Genomic DNA, 21,631 nt, shown 5'->3' on the forward strand with positions numbered 1-21,631 from the left:
ACACGGAGCCGCGCCCAGATGAAGCGCCTGCACCCCTCGCCCTTCTACCTAAGGCACCGCGGCTTGCGCGCCGGCGGGGGTCGGTCCCTAGAGCCCGGCGCCCACAACCCGGCTGAGGGCCTCTGCGACCCCCGGCAGCAGCCCTCGGCAGTCCACGAGTTACCCCACATATTCCCGCTAACTCAGCCCTACATTTAGGCAGGAGCCTAATTGCGGGTTTAACTGTAATTTTGACGTCTCGCCTCATTCACCTAAACCCTCTCCCGGCTTCTCCCCCGCACATCCTCCACCCACCTGGTCTCTCCCTGGACAGCTCTGCGCGTGTGTGAGGCTCGGGGAGGGAGGAAAGGAGGGTGGGAAAGGGACAGTGTTGGAGTCGCTAGCAGGAGGTGTGGGACCAGCAAGAGGAGGCTTCGTGAGGGAGGGGGTGCTGCCAGGCTCCGGGGAGGAGGCGGAGGCCTGGGGACAGCAGACGAGGCTTCGCCCGAGCCCAGCGCTTTTTCTTCCGCCGCGCAGTCTCGGAGCGGCGTGGGCTCGTGGGGAGCGCGAGGCGGCCGAGGTGCCCGCGGTTGGGAGGCCGGCCCTGGCGCACCCCGCGCCCGCGCCTGCTGACAGCTGCAGCTGGGCTCGAGCTGTCCGCTCCCGGCTCCGCGGCCTCCGCCCCCTCGGGCTCCCTCCCCTCCGCCTCTACCCCTCCTGCTCCGGTGCGGATCATTTCGCAACTGCTCGCCTCTCGCCCCGTGCCCGGCTGTTTTTCCATTTCCCAGTCCCTCTTCTTGAGTACTTTGCCCCTGCATTTGAGGAGAGGGGCTGGAAAGGGGGCGGGTGGAACGACCGGAGGAGAAGAAGGAAGCGAGGCCCGGAGGAGGAGGAGAAGGAGGAGGATCGGCGGACCGTAGGGAGGAGACCCCACGCCACCCTTTCTGGTCATCTCCCCTCCCGCCCCGCCCCTGCGCATACTCCCTCGCCGGCGAGCTACTTTCGGACGAGGAAAGTGAGGGCGGCCCTGGGTGACAGCGCCGCGGGACTAGTCCTGGGGAAGCCGCGCGTCTGCTCGCGTCTTGTCCGCCGCGCTCCCAGCCAGGGGTACAGCCCGGACCCAGGATGGCTTCGACTACAACCTGTACCAGGTTCACGGACGAGTATCAGCTTTTCGAGGAGCTCGGAAAGTAAGCGCCTTTGCCGGGCACCCTCACGTCCCCTTTCCAGCAGAGGGCGGGTCGCGTTACCCCCGACCCACCGGCCTCCCGCGTGGGGCGAGGGAATTTGGGAGACGGGAGGAGAGGGAGGAGGGCCCCTGGTGTGTCAGCTCGGAGGAAGGTGCTGTGTTAGTAAGAGGAGGGGACAAAGAGGGGCAAGACCTTCCACCCCGGCTGTGGCCCATTCCGATAATCCTTAGCCCACCTTCTCCAGCTCCCCCCACCTTTCTGCACCAGAGACTTGGTGGATTTACGATCCCTGCAGTTGTAGCTGTCATCCTGAGAAGTGTGCGAGCGTGTGTCTGTGTGTATGGAGAGGAAACACGAACCCATGTAAAATGCAACATAGATCATGTTTTCTGTAAATAGAGATGCCGCCTGCTTCGCAGGCGTGTCGGCCGTACGACCCACGTACGGATGAGAACTCGCTGCCACAGACGGTGCCATATTTATTGATGCCGAAAGTTCAACTTGGCGTAGAGTCTATTTCGCGTCCAGTAGTTGTTCTGTCCAGGAAAAGGGCCACCCCAAGGGACTCGAACCCCTGTCCCATATCCACGATTATTCTTTGCACTAGATTACTCGCTGATCATCATCCTTCCTAGGATTTACGTGTACATCTTCGCATTCTCTGGGAGGATTTATTTATACAGGCAGCGGAAAAGCCCTTTGGTGACCGGGAGAGAGCTTCCCAAGGGTAGCCCATCGTTGTGTAAAACGACCTCCTACACCTGACGGGCAGAGAACTATTGTACTTGGTGATGTTAAGGAAGGGGACAGGAGACCTACTGAGAACCTGTGCAAAGAATCTAGAGGCCGAGCCGTGAACGTTAATTTATGTAGCATCAAACCCAAACCCAAATCCTCTGTCGCTAGTTTCGAACATTGCTTAAGGAAGGGGCGCGTTTCTGTGTGTGTTGTTGTTTTATACAGTTGAATTAAAGGACATGTAAATATCTTTTAAATGTAATGAAAATCATATCCTTATATATTTATGTTGTCTGCTGTTAAAACATGGAGAATATGTCGGAAGAGCAGCTTAATTCAAACTCTCCCCTCCCCCAGCCCAAAACAGGGCACAGTGAAATCACCATAGCAGGATTTGTTAAACCCCACTCAAGTGTTCCTAAGACTTATTTTAATGAAAACAATCACCATATTTACCTACTTGGAGCCACATTAATTTTATTTTTTCCTACTAAAATAAATAGGCAGCAGATTTTTTGCTGCTCCGTCTCAGCTCTGCTCTTTGCAGGGTTTCTTCTCAGAGCATTTGGTGCTGTGTTAGCGTGAAGTGTAAAATGTTTTCAAATTTCATGTGCAAACAAGAGCCGTCGTAATTGGCAGTTCTTTTCATTTTGTTGATTAATAATGTGTGCTCCCAGTTAATGAAATTAATTTTATTCTTCAACATTAAAGAGGGTCTCAGTTTCCAGGAAGAACGGTTCATTTTCTGGATATTACTTTATGGTATACTGATATTTGACAGTTCACTAAATTCAATAAAAATGCTCAGATGTGCGTTTTTAATAGAATATCAGAGCTGATTATATTGATGACCTGCTAATTATTGGTTTTCAGGGGGGCATTCTCAGTGGTGAGAAGATGTATGAAAATCCCTACTGGACAAGAATATGCTGCCAAAATTATCAACACCAAAAAGCTTTCTGCTAGGGGTGGGTATTTTCAATCACATATATATGTTACTTGTGTATTTGTCATGTTTGTTGTTTGTTCTGTTGTATGTTGGTTCTGTTGTATGTAAATATGTCATTTAGTTATACTTGTAGCCTTAGGTATCATATGACATTTTGCGATTATTTCCTTCCTGAATGCCTCTTGGTCTGTACAGTTTAAAAATAAATGACCAAATACAATTGTTATTTGATAAATTGTTATTAAAATGCTATCTGTCCTGTGAGTAGTAGCATAAATAACTATTTTAAACCAAATAAATATCACTAAGTGCATTTTGCCTTTAGCTCCCCTGTGAAATAACTTTCAGAAAAACCCTGGAATGGAAAAATGTAAGTCTCACAACTGTCATTATTCCCTTTTGCTTTTGAGAGGAAAAATGGGTCATAACTCAGCTGAATCATATATTTCAATTGTAGTTACACTTGAACTTAATTCATCAAGGTATATTTAACAGTAATGGCGTTGGGAGGAAAATTTTATGGTTGCTATATTCTAGGAAATTCAGCTTGATTTTGATGTTTCTGTGTGCAGTTCAGACCTTTACTGGATCATCTGCAGTAAGGCTTCTCACTCATGTAATGTATTTTACACATGCTTTATAACCGCAAAGGTAATTCGTACTCATAAAATAGCTGTTGACATAAGCAAAAAACTTGGAGGGGCCTCATTGCATTCTTTTTATTTTGTTGAACTCATGCAAAAGTACTTATACTGAAAGGGTAAGCATTCCAATTATTGTGAGCACGTGTCTAAGGTGTTTCCATGGGAATTTATGGCTTGATGAAATAAAAATGAAATTAAAATGAACAAAATGCCATAGTGTAGGTCCATTACAGTGACCTGGTTTATTTTGAGTAACGAGAGAAAAAATTCCATTAGGGTTACTTTTCCTTTAATTTGTCTTCTAAAAAGTGTTGCTTTCTAGAGTATCCTGGTATCATTGTGTCTGTCTCTGCCATGATTTTTTTTTCTCTTTATTGCAGATTCTACTTTTAACGTGTACTTTAGATTTAGGTTGACGTTTCAGTTTATTCATTTAAATGGGATTTTGTTGTGATTTCCTTCACCTGATTTTAATGAGTCTGAGGACGGTCTACCTGTTAAAGTAACCCGCACCATAGATTCAGGACATGAGAACTAACGAGAAGCACGTTATGCTCAATTATGTTCCCTTTCCCCACTTCTCTCTCCTCCACAGAACATCTTTAATGGTAAAGGAGTTGCTAGACTGTAAATGACATTTTAGTGTTAAAAAGAAAAAGGAAAAAGTGTAGTCAGATTTTTTTCGGTGCTTATATAATTTCTTCCTGTGTGCTAGGTACTTTTGGCAGGAGTGGGGTATCAGTTCTTTTGGAGGCGTTACAACACCTATCCCATATCTTTCAGTGGCTTTAAATTTTCTCTCAAAATAAATCAGTCTGTGCTTCATGTTTACTAATTTCTTAGTTAGAATCATCCCTTTTCGTCTACCGCAGTTCATACTACCTACACCAGGGTGGCAAATACGCCTGTCTCTGCTCACATACATTTTATTTTACTTTCTTTTGCCTCGAATGGGTGGAAGATAAGTCTTCTCTAGCCTGATGGGACTCCTTCTCCCTGTTACTCTGCTGATGTTTCTCACCTGCTCATACTCTGCCTTAGAGAACAATCTACTCCAAAGCTACCTTGCCCCTTCTGGATTTAATGATCCTTATTGTTCAGATTACATTTAGGGAAAGTAGTTAGGGTGAAGGGCTAACATGCATGCTTCTTGTTCTCCCTTTGCACTTTTCTTTCCTGTGACTTTGGGCAAGTTTCTTAACCTACTGAAGAATGAGGTGAAGAAGAAGGTGTGGGAACTAGATGCCCTGGATTTAAATTATGATTCCCCTACCTATTATTTGTGTGATCTTGGGCAGTTTACATATTTTCTATGAGCCTCAGTTTTCTCATCTGTAAAATCAAATAATAATTTAAGCCTCTTATAGGGTTTTTGTGACAAGTAAGTGAATTAATGCAGTATAGAACAATGCCTGCTATGTAATATGCATTAGGTGAATATTGGCTGCTATTACCTCATTGGGTTGTTGTAAGGATCAAAGGAAATTATTTGTATGACAGAACTTGAAAATCATAAATCCAGTGGCAGCCTTGATTTAGCTGTGAGAACCCGGGTTGAATCTTGGTTCTACTATTTAGTGTACTTAGTATTGTAGATTTGGTTCGGTCACTTTTCTTGGTCTCAGGTGATTCTTCAGTAAAATGGGGGAAAAAAATCCCTATATGGTATTAATGGGCTGTTTTGAGGATTCAGTGAATTTTATGAGAACTACTTAAAAAGTGCAAAGTGCTGTGTCAATTTTACTTATTACTGCTCACCTATAAAATACTATCATACTTTTCCTTCAAAATGTTCAATTTATTTTATATTGTCACACCAATTAGAGTTGTTTATAGAATATTTATACCTTTGAATGTATACATTTGTTAAACCTATACTGATAGTAAGCTATAAACTCTTAATGGGAGAATATACCATGCTTTCATTTTTTAGTATCACATTCTACAGCATTGAGGACATAGTAGGGGGGGCTCAGTGCAGAGTGACTCGAATCAAATGTGGCTATTAAATGGTGTGTAAAGGAGTTAGATACCTATTTCATTCCTAAGAACAAGCAAATACTGGATGTAAAGAAGTCTGTAAGGTAGTATACTAAGAGCAAGTGCTTAAAAATATGAATTCTCCTTTCAAAGCACTCCCTTCCCAGAAGATAATGATCTGAAAAAACTTCTTTTGCAGAAAAAAATTTAAAGTAATTTCCTTAAAGGGAAATGTAGAATGAAATGCAAAACAGCATTTTTTCACCTCAAGGTAATGACTTTTTTTTTTTTTGATTGCATATGGCAGTTTTTGTGGATCATGGAACTTTTTTGTGCAAATTTTTGTTTGTATTATTAGAAATGCCATACCTCTGTAAATCCAAGTTTTAAGCCTATTTGTTTTAAAGACTAAGCAGGTCCTTCAACTCCATTAAATAATGTTCTTTAAGTGTAACATTACAACTGAAAAAGAAAGGCCATTGTCAGTACATCTAAGACCATGAGGGAATTGCCAAAACTTTGGCTACATTCCTGCACAAATTTGCACCTCCAGCTATACTGTCACCCATGTATTTTTCTGTGCCTAGATTTTAATGGATTTCCAGCAGACAGTTTCAGTTGCATTTCCTCTCAGCTGTTAGTCACACACAGCATATTTGGGAGACTCAGAGTCTGTTGAAGAATTTCTTTCCTTTTGCATTAACACGTGCATGCAAAGAGCATTCATACTCTTTGCATGCACTCTGTTCATACGTTCATACAGTACTGATCACATAGATGAGTACATTCATATATAATTTGGCTTGTGTTTAAAATAAAAAATAGTGTACAAATGTTTCAGTCATCTGATATTTTATATGTAATTTCTGTCCTCTAAAATTTTTTTTGTTAGCTAGGAATAGAAGGTGTGCTTAGTAAGTGGTGGATAGTGATAATAGAATTTTCTCATATTATTACCATGACAAGTAGAAATTATATCATTTTGATAAATTAGGTTAGTACTTAACAAATGCTAATTTACCCTTCTCTTTTGATATTTTGTCTATTTTGACATTTTTATAACTGTAAGGTACTGTCAGATTATGTAAAGTCCATGAAGGACTGTGATTGCAGTTCAGAATCCAGTGGACTGATGGTTCTGGTGGCAGATGTCTTTGGAAACAGTACATGTGACTTATTTCACGTTTTAAAGCCTCCTTGTGGTAAAAGATTTTTGTATGTTTTTGATCATTAGAAACCACTTCTTATTACATAGAGTCTGTGATATACCATAAGTCATTGTTTTGTAAAATATTATAAATTACAATAGAAACTTGAAATAATATATGCGATTACAGGTATATTTTACCTCTATTGCTAAAGTTAAAATGGGGTTTCATTTTATATTTCTGTAAAACTTCAGATATAATGCAAGTAAACTTTGATTTTGCTAGTTTTGTTAATTCCTAGATTGGTATTACTAGACCATGAATCAGGACTTTATAAACTGTTTTGACCATGTACAGAAAATTAGGTCTCAGCTGTGAAATCTGAATATTGCATGTATGTCCCTAAGTAGTCTTATTTATGTTATAATAGGGATGTCAATAACTAACTCTCGCTACACTGTTTTCTTTTTTTGGCATCCAGGCAGTCAAGAAATTACTGTAATTTCTCAATTTCGTGGTTACTTGTCTTGAATTGGAAGTAGAACTGAGACGATATAGGTGAATCAAGTTGTTCTGATTATACATTATTGATTTGGCAATTTAGAACTAATTGGGCAAATGATACTAACTTTTGAAAAATTTCTTGGCTCAAACAATATTTTCAGAAAAAATTAGTAAATCATTTGATTTTCGTACATGGAATCTCTACAACTCTTCAATTATTGAGACCCAAAGTGGCATGTATCATCCTTATCATTTTAGTGTCCTTTGGTTATGTTTAGTTGTATTTACATTTACGTAGGCTTTAATATTAAGTATTTATTTTTCTCTTTTGGTGAATAAAAATATTATTGATATTCAAAAGTAGGAGATAGAAAATAAACATGTATATCTGTATTTCCAGGAAATAATGAAAGTAAGTATTCCAGCATCATTAAATAAGGCAAACTTAGGGAATGTGGTTGTCAAGTGCTTCACTGTGATGGTTAATAACTCGTATAACCTCTACCTGACTGATCATTCAGTAGGAATTGAACACCCTGAGAACCTTGATTGTTTATACATTTAGATTAATACTTTTCATTTCCATTGAAATATTGAATCAATTCAATATAAAAACTAAAATTTAGTAATTACTTTTTATGAGTTTTTTCAAAGTTAACAATCATGAATTACTATAAAGCACATAGTAGGATTTTCTTGGACATTTAACTTCTTTTGTTAACTCAAAGTTTAATTTTTAAGTCTTTTCCTTGGGCTTATACTGAGGTAGGCCAACTCCTAGTGTCTCTAGGGCTGGTCAGTATTTTTTTTTAAAAGTAAATACAAAAACAAAAACAAAAACAAACAAACAAAAAAAGTAAATACTCATTTATTGGGGTATAGTGTGTAGAGTTTTTTTTTAAATAAATTATTGGCAATTGGTTAATGATTGTTTACATGGAAGGCTATTTTAAAGCTTTTAAATTATAATAGTATCATTTAGTAAATTGTACTGCGATATATTAAATGGAGTCTTAGCAAAATATTTTTACTCTAAAATCTAATACCTTTATAATTTATATTTTATACTGCTTTATAGATTACTAAGCACATTCACAAAGATGACCTCATTTTGTTTTTATTTGATAAGTATTTAATGATTAAAATTATTAAACTTTACATATCTACACAAATAGAGAGCACAGAAGACATAAATGGTGGTATAAGTCTAGCATGAATAAAGTGCCGTGGATTTTCAAAGGAGGGAAAGATTATTTCTGCCCAGGGAAATGAAGGAAGGCTTTTATATAATATGGATTTAAATAAATATTTAAAACCATAATGCAGATGGGGCTCAAGTACCAAAGTCTAAATAAACAATTTGGAGAGAGTGTTCAAAATAGTTTAGATATCTGATTATAATGAAAATTTTATTTTATTCATATGGTATGTTTATTGTGACTATTAGTAAGACGTTATTTTTGTAGTAGGAAATTTTTTAGGTGACAAAATTCTTATGATTCCAGTTAAAGTAGATATCACAATACTAAGGTGAATTCATAGACCTTTCATCTGCCATAACCTGTCTCTTACTCTAGGATGGGGAAACTGGTAGGTTTGGAGGGGAGAGAGCACAGCTCTGTTTGTTGTTAGGTTTTGATTTTAAATATCAGCTATTATAATTATACACAGTCACAGAACAACATCATCATTGACTTTTTTTAGTTAGGTGAACCCTTTTTAATACTACCATCTCCTTTTAAGACACTTCATTTAATCCACACTGCAGCATTCAGATAGACAATGTTATCTCCGTTTTTAAATAGTTACTAAGAGTTACTCTGAGTTACTAAGAGCCTCAGTGTTAGTAAATGTTAGAATCAAGAATTTCAAACCAGGTTTCTCTGGCTCTAAAGCCTGGATCTTTTCTATCATCACATCCCGTTGATTGCTGTTACAGAGAACTTACCTTAACCTTTCTGTACTGATCTGTATGTGCTTGGCTCATCTTCCTACTAAACTTCAGGTTCCTTTATAAAAAGAACTATGCCTTATATACATCTTTATATTCCCCATGCAATGTATGGAACTGAGTATTTATTGGAAAATATATTTGGGGTTCCAACTTGTGAGAGAAGATAGTGTTTTAATTGCTGCATTAACATAAGATCAAAATGAAGTTTCAGAAGGCCTCACCATGCTCTTTTGTGAAAGGAAAACAATGTAGTGAAAAATCTTTTTAAAATGGTAGGAAAGGGGGCTTCCCTGGTGGCGCAGTGGTTGAGAGTCTGCCTGCCAATGCAGGGGACACGGGTTCGAGCCCTGGTCTGGGAAGATCCCACATGCAGCAGAGCAACTAGGCCCGTGAACCACAGCTACTGAGCCTGCGCGTCTGGAGCCTGTGCTCCGCAACAAGAGAGGCGGCGATAGTGAGAAGCCCACGCACCGCGATGAAGAGTGGCCCCCACTCGCCGCTACTGGAGAAAGCCCTCGCACAGAAACGAAGACCCAACACAGCCAAAAAAAAAAAAAAAGGGTAGGAAAATAATTACAGAAGAATGAAATATTTTGGTGAACTTAATTTATTAACTGATTAACATAAAGTTCCTTCTTTATGTTAATAAAGAATAAAAGGATTACTTCTTCTAAATGATTTACTTAAAACTCAGCTCTTAGCCAAAGCTCAGAGAAACCTGCTCAGAAAGGCATTCTCCTCTACCTTATCTTGTTAGACCAGTGAAGAATGGAAGACAAATGTGTGTTTCGTTGTTTCTTCTTGGACAGCACTGTTGTATGTGTCAAATTCATACAGAAGTATGGCAACTGAAAGAAAAATACAAACTTAAGTTTTTTATTTGTTGGAAAAATAACTCGTGGGTATAGCAAGTAGTATAAAGATATATATAATATTGTTATGTAATATTTATATACAGTTAATTGTTCTACCTAAGGTTCTCTACTTTTTGTTAGATTGCACAGGGATTAAAAGAAATTGTTACATAAAATTTGATATATGCAATTATGCATATTTAATTATAAAACAGTAATCAAGCACCTAGTAAACCTCCGCCCAACTTAATAATTAGAACATTCCCTTTGCTTTTGAAGCTCCTTGTGTGTTCTTGCTGATTCCCATCCCTTGCCTCATTCTAAGAGTTAATCACTACCCCTAACTTTTTTGGGAGAGCTACCTCTTTTATTTCCCTATCCTCTGGGACTTTTTAATTAACTGGTTGATCTTAGTCGATGAATCAGGTGCCAATGGAAAAGCTATGCACTTATTATCTAGGTAAATTGTATTTTATTTTGAGTTGTATGTGTTTAAATCATGGAATAAACTGCATTAATTCTCATATATTAGTATATAATCTTACCCTTTCCCTTAAGGCTAGAGAAGGCTTAAATTACTTGGAATTTTTTTAGTAACAAGAAATTCCTTTTGAAGAAATTTCATTTATGATGATGTGTACACATTGAAATCAGTAAGAGTAAGTTGTACAAAACTAATTAATTAAAGGTAAATGTAGTAAGTGAAAATCAGATTTTTATTCTATCTTATACGGAAGTTATAGAGAGTTGAGATATGCCACATTATGACATTAGTGTTTAAATTAAAATTTGATGTTTTGGTAAAGAAATACTTTTGCAATTTTTGGAGGCTATGTTATAGATAACTTAAATTTCTGCTGAAGTGTATTCACTAGTAATCCAGGCCCAAACTCTCCATGTGCCCAGTGGACTCGCCAATTTTCCCCTTCTGTGAATGGCACCATAATTTCCCCAGGCTCTCAAGAAGGCTTAATCCCTTTCTTTTCCTTAACCAGTCTTTCCCTTAACCTGTCTCAACTCCTTTTCCTTCTGTTCTTTCTCACCATTCTAATTTGAGCTTTCTTTTCCTCTTCATTCAACTCTTTTAAATAGCTTCTTACACAGGTTTTCCAGCTGATAGTTGCAACACTTTTAATTCATTTAGTCACCTCATCATTAGACCTCTGTACCCACTGTGCTGAGCATTTGATCAGATCTAGAGATGGACGTGAAAGGTAGAGGTTCTGCCCTCAGGTATTTCATGGTCTTTTACTGCGGATGCTGACATGGTAAATACAGTATATGGAGCTTTTAAGGGCTGTAATAGAGGTATTCACAGGGCCTTCAACGGAGATATGGTTGGAGGTGGTTGGTATCACAGATTTCATGAAGAGATTTATGTGTGAGATTGTGTTTAGAATGATAAGTGAGCCTGTTAGAAAAAAAAAAGGAGAAATGGCTGGCCAGGCAAAGTAAAGCAGCATGTTCAAAGGAAGGGAAAAAGTCCGGCTCCACCCTGCAGGTGGAATGAGTACACCTAGTACTGTTGAACTCCTCTCTCCTTTAAGACCCAGTTCAGGTGCTGCTTCCTCCAGGAAGCCATCCCTAACTTCCTCTCCATCCCTCCTTCCCTTCTCTAGCCAGATGTGATGATTTTTCTCATCCTTTGAGTACCTTTTTCATGTTTCTTTAGGAGCTTGTCACATCTCTCCCCTTGTATTGCAGTTATTTATGTTGTAGCTTTCAAGCATCTTGTGGACATTTTTAAACTTATCTTTGAATTTGTGCCTGGCACAGTAATTACAATATTGCATATACTTGTCAATGTTTGTTGCATGAATGGACAAATGAATGGGTGAGCAAATAAGATTCTGTCTTTTGAAATAGACCTCTGATTAACAGAGTCCTATGACAGATAAAATAAATGAAAATTGAGCTAAGGTTTCATGTCAGGTGGCATTCACTAACTGAATAAATTAATTCTCAGTTATTCACAATTCCCTAATTATTCCATTAGCTTTCAGATGACAGGTTATTCATTGGAAAGCATTTTGTATAATTCAGTAAATTTTTGAGCAACTACATACAAATTCTCATTGCTTTTTTTTTAAACCATGTAATGTAAAGTGGCTCAATAATAAGGGGTGACATTTTCATTGTGTGTCCATCAGTATCACTTCAGTAATGTCAGATTCATGTCATCATTAAATTTTTAAAACATGTTTGGATTTTAAAATTTTTGATCCATTCTCCAGAGGTGGTTATTTTTTCACTTAGCTTTTAACAAAGCTCACTTTAAAAAGCATTTTGGTGATACTTTATAGAGTTTTGGATACACAAATCATGGATATTATTTGCTTAGAGTAATTATTTGATTTTTTAGTAAAGGCAGTTAGAGGCTGGCTGTTATAATTGCTGTGTCTGTGTCAATTCTGAAACTTGGTGGAAGGACTAGGAAGTGTACTTGTTTCAATATTGGAAAACAACACATATTTTAGAGCACTTATTTGTGTTTCCTCTTCAAGGAACTTTTCTTGTGTGATATGTTACAGGAAATTGGGGATTTCACAATTCTATAACTTTACAGTGTATATCATATATATATTTTAGAAAATATGCTCTTTTCATACAAGCGTTTCAATCATATTTTAAAATGGCAATTTAAAGGCCAGATGTGGCAGAAGTGATTTGTGAAATTAGTTCAGCTGAACATTCTGGCCATTTTGTAGAAACTTTATTTATGATGAATCTTTTATTATTTTAGTAAAGCAAATTGTATATGCTTTTTTTTCCGTTGCGGAGCACAGGCTCTGGACGCACAGGCTCAGCGGCCATGGCTCACGGGCCTAGCCGCTCCGTGGCATGTGGGATCTTCCTGGACCCGGGCACGAACCCGTGTCCCCTGCATTGGCAGGCGGACTCTCAACCACTGCGCCACCAGGGAAGCCCAGTGTATATGCTTTTATATTAAAGATTATATATATATTCATATTTGTTACAGAGAGAAATGTATACTTTGGACATACCTCTGAAATACTTTTCAAATTATTTATTACCAACATGGATAAAAACACTTAAAAATTATATAAAAATATATATTCTAAATACAGAATCGGGGAAGTACAGAAAAATAGAAAGAGGAAGACACATTCAAAGTTGTTACCCCAAACAATCACTGTTACTATTTTGTTTTCTTTCTTTTTTTCTTCTTAATTTGTCAGAATACTAGACTAAAATACACAATTTTGTGTCCTGCTTTTTTGCTTAATATTATAAAATTCCCCTGTGACTACAAATCCTTTGAATTACACTTCGCTAAGTAAAACATAAGTTTTAGTATTGCTAGTTTTTTAAAAAAAATTTGTTCTTTGCTATGATAAATGATATGATAGTAAACATTGTTTTGTAAAACTTTTTCATATTTCTAATTCTTAGGGGATATTCATAAAGGAGAATTAATGGGTTAGAGGATTGAATTATCAAAATTCTTGATAAATGTTGCCAGATTGCATTATGCAAATGTTGTACATTTCCACCAGTAACATTTAAGTATGCTAGTAAAACTGAATTTTGGGAAGCATGATTCTAAATTTCAATTTCAATTTAACAAAAGAACAGTTACCTTGTTCCACACCCCCTGCTAGATAAACAAAAGTACAAAGATAAGGTCCTTCATTTCAAGGTGAAATAGATGTGGAGTCAGGTATATTACCAGGCAGGTTGATAAGTGTCACAATCGAAGTATATTATCAGGCAGGTTGATGAGTGTTACAATGGAAATATTTACTCATTCTGGGGTATAAGAAGGTAACTGGGTTGTTGAAAGGTAAGGGAAAACTTACTAGAGGAGCTGATCTCGGAACTGGGTTTTGAAAATGACCACTTTTGAATTTAAAGATGGATAGAAAAGATATAATAGGATATTATTTTAAAAATTAATGAGAAGCAAAGAAATCATTATGTGCCAATAAAAAGTGAACTGGAAGGTATATAAGTATTTTTTAACCCTGAGTGGTCAACTTACTGTATATAAAGTTTCATGAAAGCATGCAAAAATTGATGAAAAGAGATGGACATTTTTTCTTTCAGTGAATCATTTAAGTGCAGCAGGATCTGTTGGAAGGTATTAAATATGTTGGGTTTTGGGGATTTTACAGCCCTGAGTCATTAGGGATGAACAGCTGATAAGAGAGGAATAATAACTTATCTACCTCATATTTTGTTTTATTTAGCTTTGAGGCAAATACAAAAAAAAAAAAATTTGAGTGACTGAGTGAAAGATAAAGGACAGGAGGATAATTAGAGTCTTTTTAAAAAAATCAACCAATATTAAAAGTGCCCTAGGGAATCCCATTTGTGTTTATAAACAAGAAAAACTAGATGGTTTCTGCAGTTGTGATATTGGATGAATATGTTAAGAAAATGTAGGTTTTGGTTCAAAGCCAAAGGTAAGTAAGTTGTCTAAAAATGGTATTGACATTATTCACTCCCTGAATTCCCAGTGTCTAGAGTAGTGCCTGGGATCCTTCACAGATATTTATTGAATAGATGAATGAATAAATGACTCCCAAACTACATCATATTATGATAACATATTAACATATTTAGGGACCCAGAACTTTTAGCAGTTAGATTTGTATACACTATACTCTTAAGAAAAGCTCAAAATTAACAGATTAATTCTGTGATATGATATATAATTTAGTACAAGCTGATGGTAGAAAATAGTAATTTATTCCCTTCCCTTAAATAATGGAAAGAAATCTCTCATTCACTTAGAAGACAACTTCAGTTTAAATATTTAACCTCCCTAGCTAGGCTTAACCATGCAATATTTTCCTCCTATTTATTTTTATTTTTAAGGGAATTTAGCATCTATAAAACATTTTAATTTGTAAGATCTCCCCAGTTTTGTTAATATTAAGGACTATGTAACCTGTCGTTTAGAGGGGGGCTATATTGTTTTATTCTCTCTATGTATACATATATGTATATATATATAATTTATAGTAGAATATTTTTGTTCTGGTGTAGGAGCTTTGTGGAAGAGAAAGCCTTCTATTGACTTCAAAAACAGTGACTCAAGTTGGTATAGTCGTTAGAAAGGGTGGGAAAAATCCTAATTCCAGTTTGCAAGCAGAATTTCAGGGTCAAAGTCTACTGTTATCTGAGTGTAGGCCTCCTGATTTCAGGCCAGTTTTCATTTAGGCCAGTTTTCATTCTAGTAGAATTGGAGAAGGAAAAATAAAAAAGTATCAGAGAACTATTTAACTCCTATAAATGTAAATAGGATTGAGGCCTACTTTCATTAGTATTTATGTGCTTTGGAAATTATTTTTGGAAATAAATATTCTTTGGATTGACTTTGCCCCTGCTTCCTATGTATTTTATGATCAGGAGAAGGGATAAACAAAATTTAATTGTTAACCTTAAGTCTGTTTGAAAGAAAAAGATATCATATCTCATCTTGACAGAGAACCAATTATTGGATTACTTACAGCACTATCTGTTTAGTGCTAATAATCACAGTATCTATAATCGGCCAGTGACACAGTATAGAGAAGGCCCTAAGACTTGAACAGGGATGGCTAAAGGATCACTGAGAGAGTTAATCTTTTAAAGTAATAATGATTTTTTTAAATGAAATTAATATCTGTTGACCTTTTGCAAACTTTGAGAAACTATTTTAGGTAGGAGACTTTATGTTTTAGAATAATCTGAACCAACTAAATCCAAATTGAGAGATACCAGTATTAGAAATATACAGTGAACACACACAGAGTCAGTCTTAAAAATAGCACTTAGTGGGCTTCCCTGGTAGCGCAGTGGTTGAGAGTCCGCCTGCCGATGCAGGGGACACAGGTTCCTGCCCCGGTCCGGGAAGATCCCACATGCCGCGGAGCGGCTGGGCCCGTGAGCCATGGCCGCTGAGCCTGCACATCCGGAGCCTGTGCTCCGCAATGGGAGAGACCACAACAGTGAGAGGCCCGCGTACCGCAAAAATAAATAAATAAATTAAGAAAAAATAGCACTTAGCTGTGAGAGGATAATTTCTCCTCCATCTAACATATAAATGTTTCATTCAAACTGTTTATAGCAAGCTTTGGGGAAGAAAGGTGGAGGGAAGTGAGAAATGAGTCTTTTGAAAAATTCTCGTAGCTCACAGTAATGCTTGGTTAGGGTCTTTCATTCAAGGATCTGAGACGTTCCCTAACTGAGTCCCACAGTACTTCTGGAGTGTGGGTGAGGGACACTCGGGGATTCTTGTGCCCAGTGCCGGGAGGCCTGTCCTCCTGAGTGGCATGTTGCAGCTGTTTCATAGTGCACGTCCCATTCCCTCCTGGGCCACGGAGTGGAGGAGCCAGCATTACACAGATGAAATAGCAGAGGGATTTAGAGAGCAAGGAGCGAATTACCTGGACTGCAATTTGGGTAGGTCTCTGGGTCAGTAACCCAATTCCTATAAAAATGTTCTATCTTTAAAACATTTTATATCCTGCTTTTTTATCCCCAAGAAAGTAAAGTCTGTCTCTCTTTTCCTCTGTATGATTATGTACCTTTGGGAGCTTAACATTTAATAATGAAGAATACGATAGCCTATATCTACTCTTGATGAGGAAAGAAAGCAAGGTTAGCATTTTCCCTAAAAGTTGTCAGAACTATTTGCATTATGCCTGGCAAAAGCAAGCTGTAGGAGGCATGAAAATAATAAAATATGCTCAGTTCCCACAAAATAACTGATAGCATGGTTTGGAGACACACATAAATGATTATAGAAAAGATAAAGATGAGTAATAAAACAATGTAGTATGATAATTCAGTGTACCTAGTAGCGCCATTTAGTTGCGGAAGCAAGAAAAGTAACACTGAGGAAGTAGAAGTTAAGATGGATGGGAGGAAGGAAGAAGGATAAAGGACACAGGGGTGCAGAAATGTTTGGGCAGAAGATAGAGAATCTGTGGGAAATCAGGAAAAAAAAAAAAGCCTGTAAACATGTGAAGGTCTTTGATTGCCAAGTTGAGAATATTGTCTTAAATACAGTGGTGACACTTTAAAGAGGTCATCTAAGACATTACTGGGCAGCAGTGAGTAAGAAGGATGGATTGGCTTAGAGTGTAAGATACTAAAATTCTGAAACCTTAAGATAATGAAGGATAAGGCTGACTGGGGTTTCAAGTTGAATCATGGGGAAAATTGTAACTTTCATATAACAAACTGAGAAGTCAAAATCAAGAACTGATTTTAATGAAGGAAGATGATGAATTGACGTGTGTTTAAGCTATATATTCAGGTTGAAATATCTAAAAGATCATTGAAAATTGAGCGTGATCCTTGAGAAAAGGACTCGGGAAGCAGCACAGTACACTGTACAGGTTAAGAGCATCTGCTCTGAAATCAGATTGCCAAAGTTCAAGACCTGTCTCTACCAGTTCTTAGTTCTTGTGATCTTGGGTGAACTTAGTAACCTCTCCAAGCCTTGTTTGTTTGTTTTTAATCTATAATAAACTGCAGTAATCAGTTTAGCTGCTATTTGTGACTTGTCTGCACAGAGATGACGTGCTAGTGGAAAAGATCGCAAAGGACAGAAGATAGAAAGGAAAAAAAAGAGAGCCTGGGACAGTGATGTGGGGGAATACCTGCATTTTAATGGATGAAAGGGGGAAGTAGGATTACTTTAAGAGAAGTGATAGGATATGTCAGAAAAGGAAAATGCAGTGCTTTGAACTCAGAGAATTTTTGCAAAGGAGGGGATGGCTAGTGATGTTCGATGTTACAGAGAAATAGAAGGAAATGAGGACCAAGAAAAGGCCTTGGTTTCCCAGATAGCAGAATTTCAGTTATGTGAGCGAAGCAGTCATGAGGATCAATCAGGCTAGTCTGTTATTCATCTTCACATCCTTGTAACTGAGCATGTTGCCTGAAGTATAATTGGTATTTAATAAATATTTGCTGAATGGAGAAAGAACAAAACCTATTTCTTCGGATTAAAGAATAAATGGAGATAACATGTGAAACCTTGCTGGTTTAATAAAATGGGAAAAGAGAGACAGACACACATGCCAAGGGGTAATTTCAGGGATTAACCCAGTCAAGGGAATTAACTTTGGTGATAAGTAAAACTGAAGCTTATTTGAAGGAAGAGGAAAAAGAATCACTAGAGAATAGAAAGACTGATAATGTAAGGGAAGAGGGTAAAATCTGGGAGGTAGAGTCCTGGAGACTTGGGTGTGTGTGGGAAGAAGGCCTTCTTCTTGAGGGGGCAGCAGGAGAAGACTGCACAGATTTGTGCAGTCTTAAGTCTTAAGGCATTTGGAGTGGAGAAGAAGACAGTTACAGCCCAGCTGAGAATAGGAGAAATAGAAGTGGGAGTGAGGGCTTAGAACAGATTTGGGGTGGTCTTTGCGGATTGGAGAGAGGGGTCCCCCAAAAGCAGTGTGCAGTGGATCATTAGCAGGTACAGTGAACGTGGCCTTGAATCTAGGCCCAAACTGCCTAGGACTTCACAAGGTGAAGGATTCTGGCACTTTTTAAACATTTAAGGAGGAAGGTTTCTTTTTCTTTTCTGTTTTTTTTTTTTTTTTTAATATTTTCTTTAATTTGTACAACTAGTAAGAATATAATTTAAATCCAACCCTAGATAATAGCAAAAGCCCTTGCTGTTGTCATTCTATTATGTTCTTTCTACGGTACATCTGGCAGGACAGAGGAGGTGGGGAGGAAGTTAGAAAGCAGAAAATTGGGAAGAAAATTTTATTCTACAGGAATGACAGTCACAGTGATACCATTTTGGAATGTTTGGTAGCAGATTTCTCCTTCTACCTGAAAGGGAAGCCTGGGGACTCTTCAGTTCACAATCTATATTAGCTGTTTCCCTAATTTCTATCAATTTTTTTCAATTTCTCTACATAAACAAAAGACTCTGCAGGCAGCTTTTAATGTTTGAGTTATCCATAATTTCATCAGTAGGAAAGCACTGCTTGTGGAGGAAAATTATTACAGATCAGGAATATGAAATAAATATTGTAAAGACATAAGCTAGTTCATCCTGGTTGTATTATTACCAACCTTTAATAAGGTTTATCATCACGAACACTCAATTTCATGTGCCTTTGCTTACTTTCCTATATGCATATCTCTGGTTCATTGACTATGATGATAAGGACTTTTGGTTTGATAAGTTTTCCCAAAAGCATTGGTATAGTGAATAATTTTCTTAAAAGTTTGTGTCATTTTTCTGTTTGTTTTTCTAAGTTCACTACAAAGGCAATGAACCCAAAGATTGTAATTGAGGTAGATATGATCAGAATGTGTTTCATTTTTTTCTTCTTACATCAAATACTTTTCCATTCCCTCATTCATTTCCCAGTTCTTTCTCCCTTTGCATGTTACTGTGATGTTTAGTATCTAATTACTCCTACTTTTCTCTCCCTCTACCAACTGATTTCCCACAAATGACATTGTGTCTTGAGTTTGGACTTCTAAGTTCTAGAAAAGAAGACATCTTTACACCATTCTGAGTTACTAGCTTTTGTCTAATAAATGGAAATTTGAGGTCTTTTATGCTGAAGTTTTTGTAGCCCTGGATTTTGTTTCTCTAGTTTCCAAGGGATCTCATGTCTTATTTTATCCCCATTACATCAGTCATCATTCATTCACTCATTTACTGAACACATTTATTGAGCAACTACTATGAGTGGGCAAATTTCTAGATTCTAGAAATACAGGTTTGAGCAAACTTGGTATGGGAGAGGCTGGAGGAGCCATTTAAATAGATAAGTGCCATACAGTGCTATGAAGTAAATAAAACAGGGCCATAAGTTAGTGACCCCAAGTGGGGTTACTTTGGATAGGCCTCTCTGAGGACATTAGCATTTGAGCTGAGATGTTAATAATAAGAAGCAAACTATAAGAAAATGTGAGAGAAGAACATTCCAGGCCAAAAGACCAAGGTGACAATGAGCTTGCTAAAGAGTAGGAAGAAAGTCATCAAATCTGGAGTGTAATTAGCCAGGAGGAGAGAAGTACACAGCACAGTGATCTTGGGAGGTGGGCAGAGGGCAGATTGGATAGAGCCTTTTAGCCAATATTAAGGAGTTTGAATCTTATTTTAAAGCAGTGGTAAGCCATATTGAGGATGTGGATCAGGGAAGTGATATGACCAGATTTTGTCTTAAAAATCTCTCTCTGGCTGCCATGTGGAAAAGAAATTGGAAGGATGTGTGAGTGAAAACAAGACTAGTTAGGAGACTGTTGCAGCCTATGGGAGACGTGAAAGTGGCAGTAGATATGGTGAGAAGGATGTATTTTGGAAGGAGAAAATATAGGACTTGCTGGTGGAAAGATTGTGAGGTGTGAAGGAAAGTGAAGAGGCAATGACTACTAGATTTGTAGCCAAATCAACTGTCCAAAGGTGGTGCTGTTAACTGAGATGGGGAGTAGTGGAGTAGAAGTAGATTGGGGTGGAAAATCAAGAGTTCAGGTTTTGCTGTGTTAAATGTGAGATTCCTCATTCCCCAGAGAAACCTCTTACCTATTAGCAGTTATTCCCTGTTCCCACCTTTCCTTCTTTCCCCTGCCAACTCCAGGCAACCACTAGTCTACTTTGGATTTCTATAAATTTGCTTATTCTAGGCATTTTATAGACATATAATCATACATTATGTAGTCTTTTGTGACTGGCTTCTCTCATTTAGCATAATATTTTCAAAGTTCATCTATGTTGTAGCATGTTTTATTGTTGACTAATGTTCCATTATATGAATATACTACATTGTGTTTATACATTCATCAGTTGACAGGAATTTGGATTGTTTCCACTTTTTGGCTATTAGTATAAATAATGCTGCTATGAACACTTGTGTCCAAGTTTATTGTGAAAACCTATGTTTTTATTTATTTTGTATATGTTCCTAGGACTGGAGGAAAATACTGTACACACACAAACACACATTCAAGAAATACAAAATAGTTTATGAAAAAGATAGTACCCTGTAGTGTACTATAGGAATTATTGGTTTACTAACCTGATTAATTTTCATTATAACATATGTGCATGTAACACATAGGTAAGAAAGTATTGTAATTTAGATAGATCTTTTGATGTGTGAAAAAGAAATGGAAGTAGAGTTTCAGAGTAAGAAAGTGAATTATGACCATCTTCCTTTATGTATGAGGAATAGAGACATCATACCAATTCGGAAGGTCTTTGTTTAACCATTATTTTAAATTAGCTGTGCCCAGAGTTGAAAGGAACATCTGTTTCACGTCAAAGAATCATCAATCCAACCTGTCTATTCCTGTATGATCTCCTTACTCATGTCAACTATTACTGGAAAGAATTTGGCCTGGGGATCTTTATTTGTATCATGGATTTTTGTTAGAATATTGATGCAAATGGGTATTTTTCTTTTGATTGAATGGGAAGTATGGTAATATTCTTACACTAGACCCACCCCTTCCTGTTACACCTCTGTAGGAGAGGTGTCTGTTTCTGCACATTACTTGCCAGGCTGTGGCAGATACCCATAGTCTTGTGGACACTGGTATAAAATTTGCTAGATATTTTGCTTTTGTGGTGGAGAGCTGTTTTGAGGAGTGATTGGGGGGGCTGGGGGGTGCTGAGAAGAAGTGGGCTGAAGTTGTCTTTCACTGAAATCCCAGTTTAGCTTGATAATCAGTGAGGAGTTTCCATTTTCATCTTTTAAATTGAAG

The 21,631-nt window shown here is 37.7% G+C and overlaps 1 protein-coding gene across 32 annotated transcripts in view; it reads left to right on the forward strand.

The window, feature by feature from the left end:
* The first annotated feature begins 282 nt into the window (after nucleotides 1–282).
* The window catches only part of CAMK2D (calcium/calmodulin dependent protein kinase II delta), a 275,015-nt gene continuing 253,666 nt past the window's right edge, over nucleotides 283–21,631 (forward strand). For 4 of the 32 annotated variants that reach the window (XM_060299008.2, XM_060299019.2, XM_060299022.2 and 1 more), the window contains exons 1-2: nucleotides 297–1,169; nucleotides 2,781–2,875. In XM_060299008.2, the coding sequence (XP_060154991.1) occupies nucleotides 1,105–1,169; nucleotides 2,781–2,875 (160 nt within the window). In that variant the 5' untranslated portion in view covers nucleotides 297–1,104. Of the gene's footprint in view, nucleotides 1,170–2,780; nucleotides 2,876–21,631 lie in introns of all 32 variants that reach the window. The other 28 variants (XM_060299018.2, XM_060299030.2, XM_060299033.2 and 25 more) reach the window with 17 other exon arrangements.

This window comes from Globicephala melas, chromosome 5 (genome assembly GCF_963455315.2).
Source record: "Globicephala melas chromosome 5, mGloMel1.2, whole genome shotgun sequence".
In the NCBI taxonomy this organism is placed as follows: Eukaryota; Metazoa; Chordata; class Mammalia; order Artiodactyla; family Delphinidae; genus Globicephala; species Globicephala melas.